The sequence below is a fragment of the Lycium ferocissimum genome, chromosome 7, assembly GCF_029784015.1.
Source record: "Lycium ferocissimum isolate CSIRO_LF1 chromosome 7, AGI_CSIRO_Lferr_CH_V1, whole genome shotgun sequence".
NCBI lineage: Eukaryota > Viridiplantae > Streptophyta > Magnoliopsida > Solanales > Solanaceae > Lycium > Lycium ferocissimum.
In genome coordinates, this window is record NC_081348.1 from 49,932,085 (window position 1) to 49,955,915 (window position 23,831).

At 36.1% G+C, this 23,831-nt stretch overlaps 1 protein-coding gene across 4 annotated transcripts; it reads right to left on the reverse strand.

The window, feature by feature from the left end:
* Positions 1-380: 380 nt before the first annotated feature.
* On the reverse strand, positions 381-21,712 carry LOC132065555 (ubiquitin C-terminal hydrolase 13-like). Of its 4 annotated transcripts, none has more exons than XM_059458987.1 (32): positions 21,524-21,709; positions 20,791-20,857; positions 19,566-19,710; positions 19,319-19,476; positions 14,803-15,068; positions 14,502-14,720; positions 14,319-14,427; positions 14,111-14,226; positions 13,796-13,894; positions 11,815-11,924; positions 10,649-10,723; positions 8,413-8,491; positions 8,159-8,305; positions 7,981-8,061; positions 7,762-7,881; positions 7,200-7,322; positions 6,849-6,926; positions 6,667-6,755; positions 6,476-6,584; positions 5,122-5,190; positions 4,937-5,047; positions 4,118-4,173; positions 3,801-3,978; positions 3,626-3,727; positions 3,446-3,514; positions 3,248-3,313; positions 2,953-3,018; positions 2,626-2,712; positions 2,405-2,521; positions 2,107-2,181; positions 1,884-1,970; positions 381-749 (listed from the first exon to the last, which is right to left on the reverse strand). In XM_059458987.1, exons 1-32 carry the CDS (start codon positions 21,542-21,544, stop codon positions 708-710), a joined length of 3,336 nt encoding a protein of 1,111 aa, XP_059314970.1. In that variant the 5' UTR covers positions 21,545-21,709; the 3' UTR covers positions 381-707. The 4 variants fall into 4 exon arrangements, 3 of the variants coding, with proteins under 3 accessions (XP_059314970.1, XP_059314969.1, XP_059314971.1); XM_059458986.1 differs by having other exon boundaries at positions 8,159-8,308; XM_059458988.1 differs by lacking the exons at positions 19,319-19,476; positions 19,566-19,710; positions 20,791-20,857; positions 21,524-21,709 and adding an exon at positions 16,310-16,330 and having other exon boundaries at positions 8,159-8,308.
* Positions 21,713-23,831: the final 2,119 nt, after the last annotated feature.

A 23,831-nucleotide genomic window follows, 5' to 3' on the forward strand; every position in this document is an offset into this window, starting at 1 on the left:
GACGAAATATATCAAATATTGACAATTAGAAAGTTACTAAATATTTAATTGTGGAGTGTTCCCTAGATTATCCAATGATCAATTTTGTTGCAACTTATCCTAATTAATTGAATTTCTTGATTCTGCTAAATTAAATGGTTCGAGGATTATGTTGCCAAGAAATCTAATTAAGGGAGTAAATTGCTATACAATCGCAGAAATTATTTCAAGTCGCATATTGCATGAAACATGCATAATGTTCTTGGGATAAGTACGTACTTACAACAAACAATTGGTCACTCTTCATTACTGGTTAATTACAATAGCAAGAAATTACCAAACTTTCTTGTAGTTACAAATTCAAAGGCAAAGCCCCAAAAATGTCAGAAAGTTTAGTACTCTCCTCAGAATTGAATCAAGCACAATATATTCATTTTGTAATCATTCTTCTGTTCAAAATTCTGCGCCTACGTATGGCTCGCTTACACTTACAATTGAACTGAGAGTTATCAATAGGTCATTGTGCAACAGTTGAGATCAAGTATTAAAGATATGGATGTTGCATTAGGATCAAACTTCACATCCATATCATAATACAAGATGCTCCAATAACAAAAATCAAAAACCATGTACAGACTACTCAAACTGGCTTCTAAACTTCAGCGACAAATGCAATGAGTCATTCGTAGCATTGAACCATCCCACAATCTTCAGTTTCAGCAGCGTTACTAGTTGTAAATTTTAACAGGCTTCTCATACGTGTGGCGGTTCTGCGACATGAAACAAAAGAGTAGGTATTATTGAGAGATAAGGAAGTCCCATTTATTTGAATACTCAGTAAAGGATAGGTTCAGCTAGAGACCAAAGCGCATCCCACGGAGAAAAAGAGAGCCGACAACAGGAGCATACTGAAGTACGACATTGCAATTTATACATACATTCAATGGGAAAATCAATTGTTTATACAGTTGTTAAGCCATTTTTGCATTCAATACTAGAAATCTGATCTATCCAATTCCTTCCAACGATTCTACTAGTGTAACTAGGTTATGTTCCCGGGTGAAGCACCGACAGAAGCTGGGTATTCTACAGTACAACAACAACCCAGTGAAATCCCACAACGTGTTCCCGGGTGAAGCACCGACAGAAAAGACCCTCGCTGGGTATAACACGAGGTCTACAGTCAATCAAATAACTAAAGCGACTAAGCCATGATGAAGCGAGTTTGTAAAGGAGCGGTAAAGCAATAAGATAATCAAAGTAAACAGAAAGGATTTACTATCTACTAGCCTTCTAAATCCGAGTCCTCCATACCCTCCTATCTAAGGTCATGTCCTCGGTAAGTTTATATCCCGCACCCTCCCCAATTCAACATGTCCAAACCATCTCGCCCTCGTTTCCCCGCATCTTGTCTTCCACCGAGGCCACTCCCACCTGATTCCTAATCCACATCCATCTCAACATTCTCAAGCTCTCGGACTAATCATCTTTTGAACATGAGAGATCTTAATCGACAACATGGTCGGTCTAACCACCACTTTGTAGAACTTGCCCTTAAGTGGGTCACTTTCTTATCACATAGCACTCGAGAGCGAGCCTCCATTTCATCCACCTGAATACGATGTGTGACATCATCGTCACATGGGTATTCTACAGTAAATCAGATAAATCTAAAGCAGTTAAAAGTTTGCCTTCATCCTGTGAGCAATGACAACTATGGACCATAAGCTGCACAGAAAGACAAATCTTGGTCTTGCAACATGACAAGGACATGACAAAGAAACCTCAGAATCCGCGAGTTAAATCTCTCTGGAACTAACTTTACGTATTTAAGCTGTTAATTTGTTGTTTCTTTTACCAAATACAGAGTATGCCCACGTGTAAGAACCGAACATTGAGATTACCTGATATGCTGCATGAGTCCTTTTAGGGGCATTGTCAGGATGTTCCAAGCCGAGATACTGCTCCCAAGCACCATAAACATCCCTTCGCTGCATGTTAACAAAAAGATCCAAATATGCATAATTACAGAGTCATTTAGTGAGAATATGAGAGTAGATGACGGATTTTTCTCTCCTTCACTTTTGCACATTTCTTTTAGCGGTGGAGGGAGTTAGAGCTTACTACCTGGAAACGGTTGGACAATATATCTGAGTCCTCGAGGTACGCAGGGCGGCCAAGTGAGAGGAATGCAAATTTCCACTGAAAGTTATATGCAAAACAAAAGTAAGAAACCAAGCATCAGCTACATACATACTAATCCAAACCATTCCCGATCACCCAACTGGGAAAAAAACACACACACACACACACAAAAAACAAATACTAACCAATATACGCTTAAATTGGGAGGCGATTATACAGAATTAGTCTAAATACAATATTCATTCATTGGAAGATCAAGCAATGTCAAGTTGCAGAATACCTTAGCAAACTCTTCATCTGGGACCTGCAATTTCTTCAGTATTCGCACCTTTACCTGAGCTAAAGTCTCACCCTCATAGATAACCAAGAGAAAAGGTTCCCCAAAATTCTGAATTTGCTGTTTCAAATGTCAAGAAATAAACAACGCTGCATGAGACAAAATTCCTTTTTTCTTTTTCCCCTTTTCCCTGTGAGGTTGGATATGGGTGGAGAGAATCTCACCATTTGGTTTTGTGCAGTCTCTTTAGTGAAGTGATACACATGAATCAAACGATCATTCGGGCCTAGATTTTTCTCTTCTTCAGGAATCTGCAAGGAAGATAGAAAAGATCCAAACTAATAAACTGCAATTTATCAGTGTCAAATAGTAATAGCTAATGCTAAATGTCAGGTATCGAATATTATTGGCATGTTACTCCTTCATAACTTCCTTGATGATAAATATAAAACTCACTAACCTACCCACCATAATGGCCACAGTATAAAGACACATGCAGATACAGTAGGGACAGAAGTGGAGAATTTGGAAAGGGGAGTGTAAGAGAGAACCTCTTCGGCCCGTAATGTCCAGTACTGGTCATTTATGTTATCTATCTTCTCACTTGTTGGAAATATCTGCATAAAAGATCATTACAACAAGAGGAAAATTTAATGCAGACAAAGACGATGCCTACAAACAAATATATCAGTAAACTATTTATATTATTTGTCGACTTCAACAGTTTCTGAGCTTATGTCATAACGACTAGGACTTTTCCAGAGGCAAATATTTCTGGCAACAATATAAAAGGACCTAGTTAAGAAGTATAAAATAAAGCAAATGTCAAAGGATTGAAACCAATACCTTATAAATTTTGTGGCAGAAGACCTCTAGCAATCTTAATTCTGCATCTGGATTTGACAACTCTACCTGTTATGCAGCACAGTAGAGTAGCATCAAGTAAAGCTAACAATATAGAAGCATCAATAAAGGAGAAGAGTAAGTTTTCAATTCAGAGATAAGTTGAAACGAGGCAATACCATACCAAGTTTACCATTTTACCTTTGTCTTCAGATCATTAATTACATCACCCACAGTAGATTGTTTTGGTAATCTGATAGTGTAAGTGACCTAGATAGCGAAGGAGGAGAAATTCGAGGAATTATTAAAAGGAAAAAATCGTGCTCTCGGATAGAGAAAGGTAAAAGATTAAACCAATGAAAATCAGAGCTGCATGCTTACTTCATCTTTGTTAGCATGATGAAAAGCTACTTTTAAGGTTTTTAAACCTTGCAATTCTGGCAAAGGAATGTCCAGTACCTCATAGTACAAAATATCAGATGTCTGTCCACAATAATTTAAATAGTTAGAATTTCAGGAACTAATTGCTCATTATTATCAGTCAATGTTAACACACCTGATTGTAGTGGACCAGCATATCTACAAGGGTGTTTGCACCTCGGTACTTAATTGGCTGCGGTTTAGGTTGCTGAGAGTAACAATTATGGGGCGTAAGCCTAATTTTAGATGGATCATCCAAGCCAAGTTGCTGAGCTACTCTTTCCACAACTTCATCATATGTATTAATCTTTGACCTTTCCATTAACAAGAAAATGTTTGAGAAAGAAATGGTGAATAAACATAGTGGCGAATCATCTAGTCTACCTTTATGATAAAAAGAAAAACAAGAGAGTAAAACGACATTATTAGCATATGCGAAGTTTTAGAACATACAGCTCTAAAATGAAATCATCAGCCTTGGATTTTTCTAAGGATCGGAAGTGAACAACCTGTAAGACATATCATATTATCAGAAATTGATAATTAACAAAGAATAGTAAAGCCAAAGACAAATTTCAATGTCATATTTCATTGAACATGGCACACGATAAGGACACGACAGAACGGCTTTTGGAAGTAAGGTCTATTTATGCTAAGCCTCAGATGCAAATTTCTGTTTGATATAAACAGAACTTGACTTTGTCACCAGGGAACCAACAGTTAAAACTTTTTTTTCGATAAGTAATGTAAGTGTATTATTGATGTAAACCAGCAAAAAGGGAATGTTGGTGTATAGTACATCCAAAAAGAAGTTACTTTACAGTGAACGCAAAGAACTAAGAAAGTCAGCTATGGCCTCCGGCCTAATACAGAACTAAAATAGATAGATATTTTGCAATCAGATTAAACTACCCCATTAGGGAACCCTAAATTTGAGACTGTGAGTTGTTACAAAGATTCTAAACAGAAGAAACCAGCTCGAACAATGCAATCTGATAAGATATTAAAGTTCAGCAGCTAGGCCTATCAAAGACTTCTTAGCAATTATGAGAGAAGTCGGCAAGTTTTCTCAATATAGATGTCTCTCTTCTATTAAGTTGATACAAGTAATCTCAGCCACTAGGGCCACTAATCAATATCCCATTATCTAAGGCAATAAAAAGCAATATCTGGTGATCCATTACTAGTAATGTTGAAAACATAACTAACAGGACAAAATGGAAGAGAAAACTAGCTGATGAATCCATCTAAGTCAATCTATACATAGATTACCTGGCGATTATGAACATATTCCAGGAAAGAAGGAACATCTGGATAGCGGAACTTTTGGCGACTTTCAGGAGAAAGGGATTTCTGATAGCATACTATATCACCATCATCAAGCTGCACAAAAATGAATATCATAGAAATCAACGAAATCTCTTGTCAATACACAATTAATGGTAGTTTAGGTTTACCTGGCTTGATTGGAAAGCAAATTTCTTGTTGATAAGTTCACACATGACACTCGGTTCAAATTTTATTTCCTAAACAAAATTAAGCAAAAGTGAGATTTAGCACAACTTTCTGGAATTCATCAGCCCTAGACTGTCTATAGCATGTGATACTATACACTAGACCTTGCTTATAAATATATCAATGAACTAGTGAAATGGACAAACCCAGTCTCCTTCAAGATAGTACTATTGCACTTGGCATTGTTAGGCCGCCAAATTATGGAAAGCAATTCTGATCCAAAAGCAAACTAGAAATGGCAGAAAAGAATTAAGATCATACAAATTCTATGATATGTCGAGATTGTATAGGATCCCATCAGGAAATAAGCTCCTAGACATAAATTTGGCCCACACACAAGTTATAAAATAGAAGGAAAGATTTAAGAACCCATCAGGAACATAAGCTTCTAGAGGAACCTACATGTTTGACCACATACGAGCCTTTCTGCTTTACACTCTTCCTTTAAATTGGAAGTCCTATCACTACAATCCCTAACAATATTATATTCTACCGTCCAAATTTTTATAACAAAAACTATAACCAATTTGGTCTTATTCTGCACTTTAGCTTTAGGCCTCAAGTTGCTGGGTCTGCACATATAATGCTATTCTGTATTCCTATTTTTTCTTTTAGCTAAAAAGGGATCTTCTATTTTCTCATGAATTGCTAAGTTTGTTTAAAGTTATACACATTCTCTAAACCAAGGATCTGGTCTTAAACAAAAAAGGCCAGCCCGGTGCACAAAGCATCCCGCGTTAGCAGGGTTTGGGGAAGGGCCGCACCAAAGGGGTGTGATGTAGACAACCTACCCTAATGCAAGCATTAGTGGCTGCTTCCACGTCTCGAACCCGTGACCTATAGGTCACAAGGAGACAACTTTTAGCGTTGCTCCAAGGCTCCCCTTCAAGGATTTGATCTTAAATCCAAAAAAAATAAAATAAATAAAATAAATAAATAAAATTGAGTAATATAACAACTCTTAAAAGCCTCCACTTCGACAACTGTACGAAAGGAGGAGGCGGGGGGAGGGGGTGGGGGGGAGCACTTAATAAGAACCTGAAGGAGAAAAGCTAAGACATTTTACCCTTTACTTAGTCCTGGCCCTAGGCAGAAGAAAGTGCAGGCATAGGTGGCTAAACGAAGGGGATCCAGATACTATTGGATGACGACCAGTATAAGAAGGAAACAACCGGAAGAGCAGCTGCAAGTTTTGGAGTAGCATGGATTCCTATCTAATGCATCATCCAAAACTTCTAATTATGATACTCACTAAATGAGCATCAAATAATACCCAGAGATGGTCTAGGAACAAACCTCATAAAGTTCAATCTCTTGATCGGGGGCATAGCCAGCCATTTCATTTAGTTTGTTCAAGATTTCAGTTGGGTTACTCGTTCCCTTTACAAAGATTCTTCCAGCATACCTTCCGTACAAGAGAGAAATCATCAATCAACAAAACCAATTGTTTCATTAAAACGAAAAATAAAGAAGATAATTAATATTACCTCAGCTCTTCTTTCTCAGGATCATAAAGCTTGAAGAATAGCAGAATATCATCTTTCGTCTTGTCAGGTGGAGGGAGGTGCCTCAAATCCTTATAATCACGCACAAACTATTAAATAATGTTGATAAAAAGAAAACTTTAAATTTTCATTTCACAGCGAAAAACTTGTAAAGAATATTTTACCAGTCCAAGCTCCACTTCCAAGTACAATTTTAGCTCTGCATTTTGAACCTTATTTGATACTTCCTTCAACTGTCCAACCTAAATTCGTGTAGAACTTATCAGGTAATTGAGCAATCAGATAAATTGTTAGAGGAGACAGACTTCTTCTTCTTTTTTTTTTCTTTTTTTTATGAAAAAAGATACAGTATGTCTATGTTGCATATTCACCCTAGATGAGGTTATACAACTTTAAGTCTCCACAAACCCTAGATGTGGAGCCTAATGTATGGAACATCCGATTTTAGTCTATAAACATCTTGGTAAAAGGACACTTCACTCGACCTGTCTAATAACTAAAAGAGAAGTATTTACAGTTTGAGCTTCTTCGAGATGTGTCAATGGCCGATTTGGACGATATGTATGATTCTGGCGCTTTGCCCATAGCCAGAAACGTTGAAATTGCACTGGTACACCAAATTCTTTGGCAACCTCCTCCTGCATGCAGCAACATAATTAGTCAATAGAGATATTGTGACTCTTACATCTAAGCTTGATTCCATGTAAAAAGTTTAAAGGCCTCAAGAGTCGATACAGATTTCAACTAATTCTTAATTTTCATAAGTCAAGACAGATTTTAACTAGTTTAAAGTCTAAGAAAATGAATCGCAACCTAAACTTATGTTGCATCAATAATGGACACAAAACCACAGAATTAATATTACTTCGGGCAGCCATAGTTCAAAACAAAGCCAGAGATGGCTATGCTAATCAAAGCATAGGTTTAAGAAAGCTAACTTTTTCTCCACACCTACACCTACTTCAATTTGAATTTATAAAAGCTCAGCTTTAATTCAATACTCCTGTTAAATCAAGATACAAGCTGACAACACCTAGGAACCAAATAGAGGTATAGCTTAAAAGAATATCCCAGTACCTTAAAAATGCTAAAAGGTGTCTGCTTCTGAATGCGAAAACTCCCAACTTTGTCATGATCCACTACATCAAAATGTATGTCCTTCCCAATCTGTTGTCTGAGGTCTTCATCACGAGCAACCTAAAAAGGTGATGTATTAGGTACAGACGTTCTCAACTTAAACACCCATGCTTTTGTCCCAGTAATCACTGAAAATGGTGGAATATTTAAATAAAATACCTTTATAATTGTGTAAAGGTGTGCCTCTGCTTTCTCCTTCTTCTTCTGTTCTTTCCCTTCTTGTTCTCTCTTTAACCTTGTCTGGAACATGTTCATTAGTCTAGTCAGCGTCAAACCAATAGGTGAACAAATGCAACAACATAAAGTAAAACAACTCATATGGCAGTCAGCAACTTACCCTGACATGCTCAGCAATGTCCTTCTCATCAACACTACACATTATCTTCTCCTTGTCACTTTCCCGTATATAGACCAGCATGTAAGCATTTGAGTACTTTGTAAATTTGAAGGGAGTATTATTGAATCCAGGATTTGTCTGTGGCAACTGCTATGTGAATTAAAAAGAGACGATAAATCAAAAAAAAAAAAAAAGAGAGAAAATCTGCAATCCAAAGAAAAGATGCCAATGAGTAAAAGCAAATCAAGAATCACCTCTTCTTCACCTCCATATTGCTCTTCTAGAGCTCTTTTCACATCTTCCTTAGTCACACGTTCATCGTCAAATTTATACCTGGAAAAATCAGGTTACTTTGACGTGCAAGAAAAAGAGACATGCTGAAACATGGTATATATTTCAATCCGAAGCACAAAACTTTGAAGTCCCAAAAAACCAGGTACATAAAAGTATAAGAATTAGCAAAATATTGAATCATAAAATACTCATCCTACAAAATCGTGGACTAAAAAGTCAAGAGGACATTAGTGGAGTTTCAAGTAGATTATCCAACTAGTGTATCTTGATTATGATCATGCCACACACAGATATTACCTCACACGGTATTTCATGCACCACAACTATAAGCAACTTTATTAGGTCCATTTTGAACACGAAAATGGACTAGTCACCAATGATTTAAGCATTAGAAAGAAATTATTCCAACAGGAGTAACTCCAGCGAGGTTATAGTCAAAAGTTCCCATTAAATAATGCTAATAGGATTAGCTGAGTGATTAAAGCTAACCTTTCAGCAAAATGAGCATGGGAAAAGTGGAAAAGATGATTTTATTTTTTAAAAAAGGAATTGCAAAATGAACAGAATAACTTGATACCAATTTCCATCAAGACACCCATGATAAAACCAGCTCTAAAGAAGATGTAGTAAGAGAATATCGATGGTAAGTTGGTAACAGTGGTAAGCAATGTTGTTACAAGCATGCTTGAGGCATGTTTAGTCCCTGAAACTTGCTGGATGTCTTTGCCTTGGTTATGCGGTGCTTTAGTGCAAGTACCAAGACGGTAAGGTGTGCGCTTCAACAATAATGGGTTTTGTCTTCAATATGGTAGCACTAAAGATTGATAGAGCTGGGAAAAACCTAAATCAGATATTAAGAAGGTTATGGATGAATATGTAATATAGGTTAGTGATTTGTAACAGAGTTAACAGAGATCAGAAAAATAAAATTAAAAATAGTCACTTGTCCGAATTAGAAACTTAAACTTGTGGCTTTGCACTGGAATCATAAATTTAAAACAGTTTCGGTTTAACTAACACCATTTTCTTATTTCACGCATTTCGCAGCCCATATAGTTTTTTTTTTTTTCATTTGTGCATTTTCTTTTCACTTAAGTGTGTGTTATAATTGCAGTTTGCTCTCCAGCAGGTGCCAACCTTACCAATTTTGTGTTCCTTTCAGAAAACCAATCACTACATTTACTCCAAAATACAGGTAGTGATACAGGCTCCTCTCAAAAGTTACCCTCCAAGTTCCAACAAAATCCTCCCTACAAGTTAGTGCTAGCAGGTACTGATCTAATAGGTTGGCAACCAGTTTATATGAGTAATCTTAAAATCATATACCAAAAAGACAGTTTTGGCTTTATACAGACTAAAGGATGATAAAACTGTAAAGGTCCCAAGCTAAGCCCAATGAAGTAGAACTTCCTATATTAGAAGACTGTCTGGTCTCTTGGCCTCTAATCATTACAACAAATAGAGGTGTCAATCACTATCAGCCCTGGGGATTTCCTGCATTTCGGGAATATTTCTCCTCCAGGGAACTGCTTAGGATGCCCCAAAAGAAGCATTAAGTTGCATTGCCAGGTTAATAGGACATTGGACAGTAGGAGCAGAAAACTCAAAAGTTGCAAAATACAACTGAATGTACTATAATTCAAAGGCCAAAAGTATTATCAGGTGAGGGAACAAAAGAAGAGCAAAAGGCTTTCATGAGGAGGAGGAGACACAAGGCATGGGTACTTGCTCCTTCAGCTCTCATGTGGGTCATTTGAAAAGAAAGGAATAGGGGAGTGTTTGAAGGGACACATCCTAGTTGTGTTCATTTGATGAATAACCTCTCATTTTTAGTAAATTGCAGATTGGATGACTTTTGTAGGCAACTAATTGTTTGTGTAGCTTATCTACTTCTTGGCATACTGCTAGTAGATGGAATCCCACATCTTTTACATATTCAGTTAAACTATCACCTTATTGAGAAAACAAAAACGAGTAAAGTGAAGATAGTTTATGGGTGGCTTCTACAAAGCAGAATCTCAAAAACATTGTTAGCAGATTATCAGCTACTAGTCTACTATTACTTTTATCTGCCACCAAAAGGGGAAGGCAACTCAATATCTGTTTTTCTATGAAAAAAGAATACAGCTGTCCTTATGATTCTGTCATACAAAAAGTTCAGGAGCACAGATACAAACTAAGATATAAAATGTTTACCATTCATCTGAAAGAGTTGGCCTTATGAAAGCATAATAGTGCCCACCATGCACACCACCGCTGTGGACTAATACGCTGCAGATGGAAAAAATTGCCCCGAAAAAAAGAAAAAGATGATAAGGCCAGAAAAATGAATGAATGAGCTAAAGAATTCTATCTGAATTCGCAGCTTAAAATACACATAAGACACTAAATTAGTAGACAATCTGATATATGATTTAGGCATGCAGAGTCTGTTTTGATAGACTAGGCCAACCATAGTTGCGTTGAACTTCATAATCAGGAATTACTTGCTCATCCATAAACAGCATAGCCAGTTGTTATAGCATAGCCAGTTGTTATAGCATCGCCCATTATTCTTTCCTGCTTTACAACCAATAGGACTCAAAGCCAAAACTTCAATGCAAGAAACCCCCCCCCCCCCCCCCCACACAAAAAAATATATATATATATATAAGACTGAGATATTCTCATTTCCAAGTGAGAAATTGGGGAAATATTTAGATTAGGGCCTGGCGAGCCTTGAATTTTAGGCAGTCACTCACAGCGGTAGAACTCTAACTAAATTTGGAAATACTACTGAAGTAAAAACAATATAAACACTGTTTGAAATCCATTGCAATCCTTCAAGAGACAGCTAATTCTTGAGTAAGGTCATTCACAGACTAAACAAGAAGGATGAAGGCATGCACCCTTACTCAGGACATCCATGTACTTGTTTGTTCAAAATCAAATGGCTAAAACAAAAACTTCAAGCAAGATGCTAACCCATTACCGCTGAAAAGGGTGACATAAGAAAATTAAAGGAAGAGTACTTAAAAACAAAAATAAAATTCTAAAACTCCCTATCCCATCTAGTGATGTTGCAACTCAAAACTCGTTGAAGACAACAACAACAACATACCCAGTTGAATCCCACAATGTGGGGTCTGGGGAGGGTAAAGTGTACGCAGACCTTACCTCCACTAGCAATTAAAGAATTAGGAGTTTCACCAAACTGAGAGGGAAATAGTTATACATCTAAATTATATGCCTTGAACTGGAATATTAAATATACATTTTAGTACAATAAGATATAACCTCTTATCAGCACATAGAAGCAGAAAGCTGATTGCGGCGAAAGAAGTATACGCATCATAATGAAGATTTTCTTCAGCATCCGATACCTGTGAAGTGTGTAAAGGTTTCTGACAATTCTATCAGCGTCGGGTGACAAGTATTTACCATTCTCTCTATCTAGATCGAGTTGCAGAGGGAATTCATATCTGTCATTTATCTACATTGCATCAGCAAACAATAAGATCGTATTAATTGATGAATGTCAGCAATCCAACAAGAACTTTTTGCTGCTTTTTCTTTAACTCTCATCCTACTGATGGTACTTTGTCTAACAGAGGGCCAAGAAGGATACACCTTATGTGCAAGGCCATTGTGCAGTTAGCTCTAGAAAGGGTTAAATTGGAACAAAAGATGATTGTATATAGAAAATTCCTCTTACATGCATCACCAATAGTTACACGCGACTTTAACAAGAGCACCACCATATCAGATTGATCAAGAAATGCGAATATCGAATAACATTTGTAGAAAACATCAAATATCATTAAAATGTTATTGAAAGAAATAACCTAAAGGACTACAAATAGTTCATGCACCTACATTAGGCTTTAAATGACAGGGTCATACAGAAGTTTGGAAAATATCACCATCAAGTTTCTACTGATTGTCTAGAAGTAACTACGAGTAAATGGCTGTCAAATGCACAGGTGACTCGACTAGCTTGGGATTGACACTAGTGATTAAGTTATAATGATCCAGTTTAAATTATTGTTAATAGGTTCAACAAATACTTTGCTTTTCTTTTTCGGCATAACTTATTGTTCACCAGTTATTTTCCCTTTTGTTAGAAAAAACTTCTTCTCAACTTTCACTTCCCACAATCAATGCCGCAGCCCAATAGTCCTTCCTGTTTTCGTTTCTTTTTCCAATTTGACACTGGTAAGCAGCAGGATAATCCTTCCATCCTTTTTTGGTTTCCTTTTCCAACGGAGACTGCAAAGAGCAGGTTATGGATCTGAACAGGTACGAGAACTGCTTTTCTCCATCTTCTCCATCTCTTTTAGAACCCCCAACTCAATGGCTTCTACCTTTCTAACATTAGCAACCATTTACCCTTAGTTGTGGAAACCATTGTGTGTAACAACTGAATACTGCAGAAGTTGTATTAAATAAAAGCACTACTGACACTTCACAGCATAAAATATAAGCTGCTTTATCTCTTTTGATGATGATAAGCTGGTTTATCTCTTAAGAGAATAAACAGAAGAATACCACCCTTGATGATATTTACGCACCCCAGAAGTACACTCTTCAAGCATCATTAAGTAAATTATCATCAAGATGAAAGTACTGGATCAATGAGTGCTCCTTTTCTCAAGATTTTCATAAAAATGTCATGGTTCCATGATTAACAATGCAAAGGTATTTAACCTACTGCTGTCAAGATTCAAGAACGAGATCCGGCTTTATATATTAAAACTTCTTGAAGATGAATAAGAAATATTTAAATGAACCCATAATTTTCATCTGCAGAGTCATTGAATGGAAAGTGCTTTTCCTTGTGGATCCTATTTCAATTGGAAAATGATGAGTCGATCCACCTACACGTCTTGCTTGTACTGTTATATGGGGAGTTCCATGTATTGCTTAACGTAAACAGAATATTTCATTGTTCTTACAGAAATCTGTACCATTATCTTCTAGAACAGAACTTTTACTAATGATTGCTTTGCGATATGATTAAAGATGTCTAGCTACTGGCTTGCTTTTTAGATGAGCAAAATCTTAGCTTGCTTCATTAGAAGATCAAGACCTCAGACAAACCAATCAAATTTTGTGATCTTCTACCTAATTTCGAGCTCTGATGAAGTCCTAGTATACTTTCCTTTCCCGTTATTTTGGGCTGATTTTGTGATTTGACGGTCTTCCGTTGCAGTAACCTTACGTTTGAATTCTAAAACTATGTACACTCCGATGCTCCATGCTTCCAATTGCAGGGCATTAGAGCTGAAGAACAGTCTTCAGCATAAAGATTAGAAATTGTGGACCATTATAAAACTGGAATCTGCTGGACCTTTTACTACTGACCTTTACCATAGTGTCCCGCGAAAAATCATATTCAAAGCGTTTTAACTGAAGCTGCAGGACGGGGGGGAAATCAATGAATAAGACACCCTTCTTAGCATCCTGAAACAACCAATTATCAACATTAGATAAGTGAATCTGGGAAAAATAGCCTAACCCTCAATAGTGCAACCAACTGGAGAAGCTGGAAGAAATATGAGACCACGTTGGCAAATGTAAGGTGCAGCCTTGCAGCTTAATTTTAAAGAACTTTTTGCGAATTTTTCCCAGAGTAACTAAAGGAGCACTTGGAACTGCAAAACTAGTGTGCTATCTTACCTGCAAACCATATTGTTCTGCGTGGTACTTGTTATCTCCTTCAAGACGTTCAACTTCAACATATTTATCAAAAGAAGCATAAACATCAGCACAGCCTTTGACATCAAGCTGAAGATCTGCCAACACACAATATATACAGAAAACCATAAGGTGCAAGACTTAAATGGCTATAGAAGACAACATCAGGAGCTTGTCTGATCTACTAAACCATAATATGACTCCTTTCTGGTAGATTTGTAGTCCACATTGATGCACTCAATATAGTTCATATGGTGCCCTTCAAATAACTGCTGTATAGAGCCTTCCACAACAGTTCCCTAACAGCAGCAAAGAGCAATCATGTTAATTAGAAGTTACGCAAGCACAGATAACCAACTGAAGTTTGATTTACCTTCATTTTTTCTTCAAGCTTTTCACAGAGAACGCGATTGAGTTCTTGCACATCATGCTGCATGAAAGAATCATATGTGTCCCATCCAAATGATTTTGTCAACTCCTTTGTTGCAACACTGTTGTCACTATACTGGAGCTTATAGAATAAGCTTTGCAACGCTAGAGGGATACTAGCAGAGGGCATATCATTTACAGTTGTAGGCATGTGGTATACAGCCTGAGTTTAAAATCGAACTTTATAATCAATTGATACAAATTTAATAATCAGCCCCATAATAGAATGGAAAAGAGTCGCTAACCTTCCTGAAGTAAGGAATATGGTAGAGAGTTTGGAGAAGCGAGTTCATATAACAGGTAGCTCCTTGGTTCTTCAGTCCGACAAAGCCAGTTTCTTTTTTTGAGTCATATGACCAATAGTCAACAATTTTTCGGACAGCAACCTCAGCCTCAACAACACATGTACCATCAACAAGATAACCTCTGTTTGGATCATATAGTTCACCAAGTGGCATAAAGGATGTGAAACCCCAATCACTTTCTCTGGCATTGAATTGGTGTTGCGTCTCTGTAAAGCATGAGAGCACAACATTTACATAAACCTAATAGACCATGAATGCAACTATGACAGTTTCAAATAGTTGTGGCCTTGGCTGAAACAGCCTGACATCAATAATCACACAACTGGAACTAACCTAAAAAGAGTTATGTCAATATTTGATTATCTGCCTACATTTACATTACAAACCACCTCATACTGCCTAAGAGCTCAAACTCAGAATGACTAGATCATGCACCTATTGCGCAAGTGTGGAATTTTTCCACTATACTATGATTACCGAACAATTGCAAAGACAGAGGCAATGTGCCTTTCAAACTTATATTTTCTCACTGAGAGTGCATGGAACTGGGTGGACAGTTCCTTACTCCATCTTTAGAGAAGCAGTTTTGCGTGAGTCAATACTATAAGTTGAACTTATTTCTGATATTAGAGCAGAAGAACTTCGTAAAACGATTTTTGTTCATATCTTTAGATACTTCAAATTAGGACTAGATTGAGTAATCAATCGACTCCAAACGATGAAGAGATTTGTTCAGCGCATAATGAAATTTCAATTGGAAGACCTAAACAAAGAATACCATCCCCAGAGATGAGGTACTTGTACAGGCAAAATTGCCTGGTAGGCTCCTTCTATGCCTGAAACAAGTCTAACAGCTCCAGGATATTTTCTCAGCATTTTTCAGTGCTTCTCCTACACCAGTAATATAGACTTGAAGACATCTAAACTTTACATGAGATATATGACCTTTTCCCCTCTAAATTCTACGATAAAGAGCTTAAACATCGCAGCAAAAACAAGAAAAGAGATGCTAAATTTTGTACCCAATTGATTCAATAGGCCATTCAGTGACAGCATAGTTTCTTTTTAACTTAAAGGGAGAGAATGGAGTATATATCTACTAAGAACAAAATGACGGTAAGAAAGTTTTCCTAGTTATTCGCGGGAGAATCTTTAAAGCTACAACCAATTCCAAGCACAAGCAGTTCAGTAACCACGTAAACGCTGTCTAACTCATACCCTTTTCACCAAAAAAAAACATTTTTTGCCACCAAATAATCTTTGGTTGCAACATGGATCTCACTTAGTCTCACTTATAGAAGCAGATATAATATGCAAAAATTCCAAAACTAACTTAAATGAAATACAAATTATTATTTTTAGATGAATTAAGATGTTGTATAGATGCAAAGTTACAAAAGAGATGTTAGCTCCAACAACAATAGGCCTTAAAGCATAGGGAGCTAACCAAAAGCAAAGGAGGGCTATTAAGCCAAGCTCAGAGAGCCAATGAAATCTACAAAAGAACCTACACCATTTACAGGAGCAAAATTAGTCCAACTAAAAAGCTGTAACAGACATCTTTTTTTTTTCATAAGGTATAATTTAAAACTGTAACAGACATCTAGCCTTAAGCACTGAGATAGGAGTTAAAATCCCATCAAAACATCTTCTATTCCTTTCTATCCAAACACTCCAAAAAATGCAGCTAGGAATCATTTTCCAGATGAATGAAATATTTCTTTCATTAACATTTACATAATAGTCCACAACAACAACTACTCCTCAGCCACAAACAAGTTGCTAGTTGCTACTACAACAGGCTTCAAACTATTCAGTTGGACCTTTCATAATCGCCTCTATCCCTCCAAAAATAAGTAGGGGACTCACAGCCTAGACATTCCTCAACAATAATATCAAATTAAATGCTTATTGATAAGAAAAGAAAGTCACAATTGTTTCATATCAAATCAAATGTTTAAGAACCTGATGCATGGTTTAGTTCTTGTAAGGGGAGATTACTAGTCCAAAGGGTTATATGTAGCGCTATTTTTGGATTACTATGTTTCTTGGGCCTCTGTGCATTTAATTGCATATGGGTACCATTCCCTCCATGCTCTATCTGCTAAATTTTCCCTTTAGAAACAATTAAATATGTGAGTGACCTGACTGTTAAAGGACCTTCGTCCCATAGTTTTTATAATATCTATCTCGAAACAGCAATTCAATACAATACAAGATGAGGTCCCATGCTACATGTTATCTACTGATATATTGTATCAATTGACGAAACCAAGAGTGTGTCAACAAAAGCTTGAACTATGGAGAAGCACTTTAGAGAGTAAGGAGTTTAGAAGAGGTAGAAGTAAGACCGAATACATGCACTGCGAGTTTAGTCAACATGAGAACAGCAAAGTTGAGGTGAGACTAGACCGAACTGTAGTCCAAAATGCAAATAATTTAGATATCTACGCACATAGTTTCAAGAGAATGGAATGATAGCTGAAGTCGTTATTCATAAATTAAAACCTGATCGTTGAGATGGAGAAGTGCTACCAAAGTGTCATGTGATAGAAGGATGCCCACCAAAGTGAAAGTTAAGTTCTATACAATAATTTTTTTCACCGGCAATGTTATATCACAGTGAATGTTGGGCCGCTAAAGTCCAACATATTCACAAGATGAATGTTGCAGCTATGTGAATGTGAAGATTGATGTGTGGTCATATAAGATTAGATAAGATTTAAAATGACCACATTCACCAGAAGGTGCAAGTAGCACGCATTGAGGATAAAATGAGAGAAGGTCGTTTGAGATGGTTTGGTCATGTCATGCATCGACCTACAGATGCACCGGTTCGTAAGTGTGAAACTATGGTGAAGGAAAGTGTTGAAGAGGGATGAGCTAGACCTAAAATTAAATGGAAGGGAGTTGTCTCAAAAGGCCTACAATTTCTTGAAATCAATGCAGACTTGGCTAAAGATAGGGCGCAATGGAAGAAAAAATGTTCCATATAGGTGATATCTGCTAGTTGGGAATAGGTTTTAGTCTTGTTAGTACATTGATTTTAAACTTTTTGTTTTTCTAGGAATAGGAATTAGTCTTTTAGTCTTGTTAGTACATTGATTTTAAACTTTTTGTTTTTGGGTCGATTTTTTTGAGCATTTTAAGCACAAAAATGACCAGTCATAGATTTATATGCCTTATATGCCAGTGAAATTTTAGGATCACTATTATTACTACTATTCTTTATATACATATTTAACTTATAATTCACTTTTATTTTTATTTAGTATGATGGTGATATGAGTTGAGCTTAAATGGAGAAACATGGTTAGTGAGGATTCATATAGCCGACACTAACTTGTTTGAGACCGAGGCGTAATTGTTGTTTATCTCAAAACAGCAAAACTTCAAGAAATTTGACCAAATACGTCCCATTCAAACAGGGGTACGCTTATTTTTTTGGTATTTCACAAATGCAAAGCAAGAACTTATGGTTGTGCTGACATGCTTTTAAATATGGAGACAGAATGCTGAGAGAATAACCAAACTAGGCTTGGCTATGTATTTGGTTGTTTTGCTTCATTGCTTTTCTTGATTTCTCATTTCTTAGGTTCTTTGCGAAGAGCCAATAGACATCATTTTTGTTCAAGATGGAAAATTCAGCCACCAGGTTAAACTAGGGGTTTCTTTAAGTATAAAAGCTTTAGGCTAAAAACAAATAGTTTATCTACTTTAGTGACCTGGTAGAAACCAACCAACGATGTAAGAAATGACAATACTTGACTGCAACTAGAACTCAGCTCCTGAGTACACTATCGTTCCACAAAAGCTTAGATCTGAAAAACCATCAAGGAAAAAGAAAAAGAAGGGGGTCTCAAACTCCTTATCTGTGCATTGTTTACTTCCTTACTAGAAAAAGCAATTTAGAAGTAAAGAAACATGAGATGAAGGTACTGGGATATAAACTGAGAGGTTAATCATTGCAAATATTAGTCAACCGATCCCCGAGATATTGTGTTTCTATTATGACAGGCCCCACTCTTGCAGCTAATGACCACGACTAGGAAAGCAAGTTTTTTATTGCAATTCTGTTTTTAGGGAAATAATTACATTAAGCTGATCAGGTTGCACCAAATACATGGCGAGACATATTCGCATTTGTCATTAAAATGTATCAAAGAAATAATCAAGAAGTGTTTGCTCTAAAAACAAATCGACAGTAGAAAGACAATATGATGCTTGCCTCCTCAACAAAATATAGCCAAAAGGCCGAGAACCAAAATATCTAATGGAACTGTTTTGGAAAGCATAAAATACCACCTCTTTTATGGCATACAAGGACAACCAACACCCAAGGTCATAGGACAGAATATAAAATCATCCGTGGAAGCACACCATAAAGTAAACCACTGAATCTAATTTTTCTATTATCAGCTGAGATCATCAGAATTTTGGATTCTTACTGAAGTACCTTTTCTGATGGAGTACTTGTTATGAATTTGGTTAACTATTGTCAAGCTGAACTGGGCATATCTACTCCACCCGTAAGGTAAACTAGCCGCATCAGCAACATCCAGATACATGGACAGGTAATCAACATTGTTCCCCTTGGGAAAAGTTAAAATCCGCCTGGCAACAAAAACAGCAGAAAAGAGGTCATCATGGGATTATGGAAGTAGTTTTAACCTAGCAAGTAGCATGGAGAGATAAACCAATACCATTTGTAGCCACCAACAACAAAAGTATCAGAGTATAGTTTCTTTACATTCAACCTAGAGAAGTTCTCTATCTTCCAAGTAAATCTTGAAGTTTGAGGATCCTCTGGTGGCTGCTTTTCGACATCATTGCCGGTTTCTGCTTGTGCTAACAAGTAATTATGGAGAAATTATCAGAAAAAAACCTTGACAAGCCCATTCTCAAGAAAATAGCATGATTGATACAGTGAACAATCAACTGAGGTCTGAATATCATAAAATTTAGCAGGCTGTGGTTAAGCTGCATTTCGTGATCCTTTCCCACTCCCTATATCTGCATTTTTTCCACCACTTTGGTAGATAACCGAGGAGAGTAACAGAAAAGTTAAGATACACTGGAAACATAAAAGTGACTCCTGTTCAACGTTAAACAAATACTTTCGAAGAGTTAAAAATCTTCAAATTTCCCACATGTCATTCATCAAATACATCTTCAGAGAAATCGTCAAAATATACTGACTGACCAAAGTAAGAACTTAAACTATTCTAGCACATTTAGATACAACATTTGGCAGACAATACAGATACGACAAAATTTGTCGTCTTCTTAATCCTTAAATTTTTTAAGAGAAAAACTACCTTAAGACAAGCTTCAGCCATTACCAATGTGGTATCAATAAAAATAACCACCAAAACTACAAGGCAGAAACATATTTCCTACTTAAACTATTGCCTCAGTTGCTTAGAAACATTACAAACAAATTATCTCCTTGTTTCCTTTTCCCTTGCTTTTCTCTTTTTGCCAACATGTCACCTTAAGACTAAGAGAGCCACTTAATAATCTGTTTGGCAAAGCTTCTAAAATCAACTTATTTTGAAAAGTGCTTTTCGGTGAGAAGCAGTTTGTGTTTGGCTAATTAATTTTGAAAAGCACTTCTGAGCAGCAATTAGTTTTTGGTCAAGCTTTTAAAATGTGTTTTTAAGTGTATCAGAGAAAAACTACTATATTTAGCTTCTCAAAAACAGCTTTTCTACTCAAAAGCACTTTTTCTTTCCCTAAAAGCTTGGTCAAACACCTCAACTTTGAAAAAAAAATGCACTTTTTTTGGGGGTAAAAACACTTTTGGCCTTGGAGAAGCTTGGCCAAACAGGCTATAAATCCCGGTACATGCACAACTTCAATGTCTCCAAATTCCTAGCAATGTAGTAGTGTAAAAGAAACGCATAAATTAAATACTTCAAAATTTACCTTCCATAGGCTGAGGTCCTTCAAATACCAAATCTGAACGCGGAACTAGCATCTCCTCATCTTCTTGCTACACCCAACATAAATCAACAAAAACCACCAAAATTGAATTTTGTATTGATTAAAAAAGACTAAAACTTTAAGAAAAAATCGAAACCACTAATAGAATAAAAACCACCAAATTAATTAAAAAAAAACTAAAACTCCAACAAAAATCGAAACCAGCAATACAACATGTGTGTATGTGTATGTATACTGTCTACAACAATATGCATTAAGTAAAAAAATGCAATCAACAAAAACCAAGAAGCAAAAAGAAGTACAACTAAATTGATTTTAAAAAGAAAAAAACTTGAACTCCAAGAAAAATAGAACATGTGTATGTATACTGTCTAAAGCAATATACACAAGGTAAAAAAAAAACTGTATGTTTATGTATACAGCCTAAAACAATATACATAAGGTAAAAAAACTGAAATCAACAAAACCACTAAATTTTGATTATAAAAAGATTGAAACCACCAATACAACATGTGTATATATGTGTCTGTATATTGTCTAAAACAATATACACAAAGTAAAAAATGAGAACAACGAAAACCCATAGGCAAAAAGAAGCACAAAATTGAATTAAGAAGGTTAAAAAAACTATAACTTTGAAACAACCAAATGAAAATATGTGTTATGTGTGTAGTGAGTAGAATAACATAGAGAGAGCAAGAATATTGAGACTTACATCTGTAGGAAGAGGAGTCATTTGATGAATAATTTGAGGAAAATCTTAAGTTAATTTTTGGTGTATATATAATTTAGAGAAGAAAAATCGAGGGATCAATTGAAAATGTATTTATTTATAGGAAAAGAGGGAAATGGGAAATTGCCAGAAGCTTGCAATGCTTGGAATGGAGGAGAGGGTATTTTTGGTAGTCGACAATTTTTCATTTTCCACATTTGAAATTTCTTTTTTTTTTTTAGGCTTTTGGACATGCGATTTCATGAAATGTCAAATCATTTAAAAAATGTATGATTTAGTATTTTAAATCATAATTGTGAAATTTTTAAATATAAACTTGATCCATAAATTTATATTTTGTAAAAGAATGAGTAGTTAGATATTTTTAATAATTATTCGCACCAATCTTTTATCAATGTTATTAACTTCTACCAACCATTATTTATGTTGATACCATGTGGGAGGATTATATTAAGAGCAGTTACATTACTCTTTATGTTAAATTTTAAAGTTTGATCAATTGATGTTGTATTTAGGGAAAAGGGTTCAAAACACACTCAAACTATGGCCAAAGTTGTCATAACACACCTGAACTTTGCGGGGGTCCTATGACCCCCTGGACTTATTTTTTGTGTATTATCTACGCTTTCAAATAGATAAAGTCACCAAACTCGTTTGAGTGTATGCACGCTCCACTACGGAAATTTGATTTTTAGCGATCAACTTGCTTAACGAAGGGAGATGAATCCGGTCGTTATAAGTGCACTTATAGTGACCAAATTTTTTTCCAGTCGTTAGAGCTAATATTTGTTTCAATTATCGTGCCTTTTGCTTTGTGCTTTTTGTGTTGAGTTTGTGCCTGTTCAAGAATTTGTGCCTTTTGCTTTCCTTTGTGTTGCATGTTCAAGAATTTGTGTTGCCTGTTCAAGAATTTGTGTCTTTTGCTTTCCTTTGTGTTGCCTGTTCAAGAATATGTGCCTTTTGCTTTCCTTTGTGTTGAGGATAAAAGATTTAATTATTCTTCAATTGGGTATTTTTCATTTCTCCACTTTCCAAAATTTCAAACCCAAAAAAACTCCATTGTAACGACCAAATCAAACGGCTCTTTTTGATATTATATAGGATTTGTGACATTGTCGACATTGAAAACATGATTAATAATAGTGGATTAAGATAGTAGAACCGAAACAAAAACTCCATTAGGGACGTCGAGTTTCGACTTGAAGCTTTCAGATCTGGGTCTTCAAATTCCGGATTTGATGAATAAATCCTTGGTTGCTGATTGTTTGAAGCTGAACTCGAGCTTAGAAGACGTCTAGAATGTGAAGAAGAATTGAATGACTCCATGACTGCCATGAACAAAGCTTGAAGCTTCGAACTCGAATTTTCGGGTTCCCGCAAATGAGCCCCATTTTGAGTGGGTGATATATCAAAAGAACTGAAACATCGAGAGGAATTCGAATCTGAAATTTGGTGATGTTTGGTTGAGATTTGAAGTGCATTAGGATCAAATTTCAGTCCAGTTCTCTATGAAGAAGATGAACGATAATTTCTTTTTGCTTATTTTGGCAAAGTTGCCATAACACACGAACTTTGCGGGGTCCTATGACCCCACTTTGGACTTATTTTTGTGTATTATATTCACTTTTATATGGAATCTTACGCGCTCAAAGAGAGTAAGTACAATCGCTTGTACAGGTCACCATATAAAGGCGTACAAAATACATAAAAAATAAGTACAGGGGGCTCATAGGACCCCCGCAAAGTTCAGGTGTGTTATGGAAACTTTGGCCATAGTTTGAGTGTGTTTTGAACCTTTTCCCTTGTATTTATTAGAAAGGTATTAATTTCGTTATGAATTATGACTTGCTCATTTAATAAGATTGTATTGTTAAAATTTACTTTCCAACTGCTTCATGATTTAATTAGTGATAGAAATATTTGCTTCCTTTTTTGTTAGGAATATTCTAGAATGCATAGCTAATGTGTTTGGCAAGATTTGGGCATTTGTGGATGAAGAGTATGAAGGTACAATTCTTATTGACAGTGTGCAACAGCTCACTTTGAAGTTATTTAATTGGGATCTTGATATAGAGTTGGTGGTTACTTTAGTTTATGCTAAATGTGTGACGCAGAGAGAGTAGAACTGTGGGATTCCCTGTCTTATTTGGCCTCATATATGACAACACCTTGGCTAGTTGGAGGTGATTTTAATGTGATTGTTGATGAGGAGAAGAAACATGGTGATTTGCCAGTATCATTAGCTGAGGTTGAAGACTTTAGACGTTGTATTCAAACCTGCAATTTGACA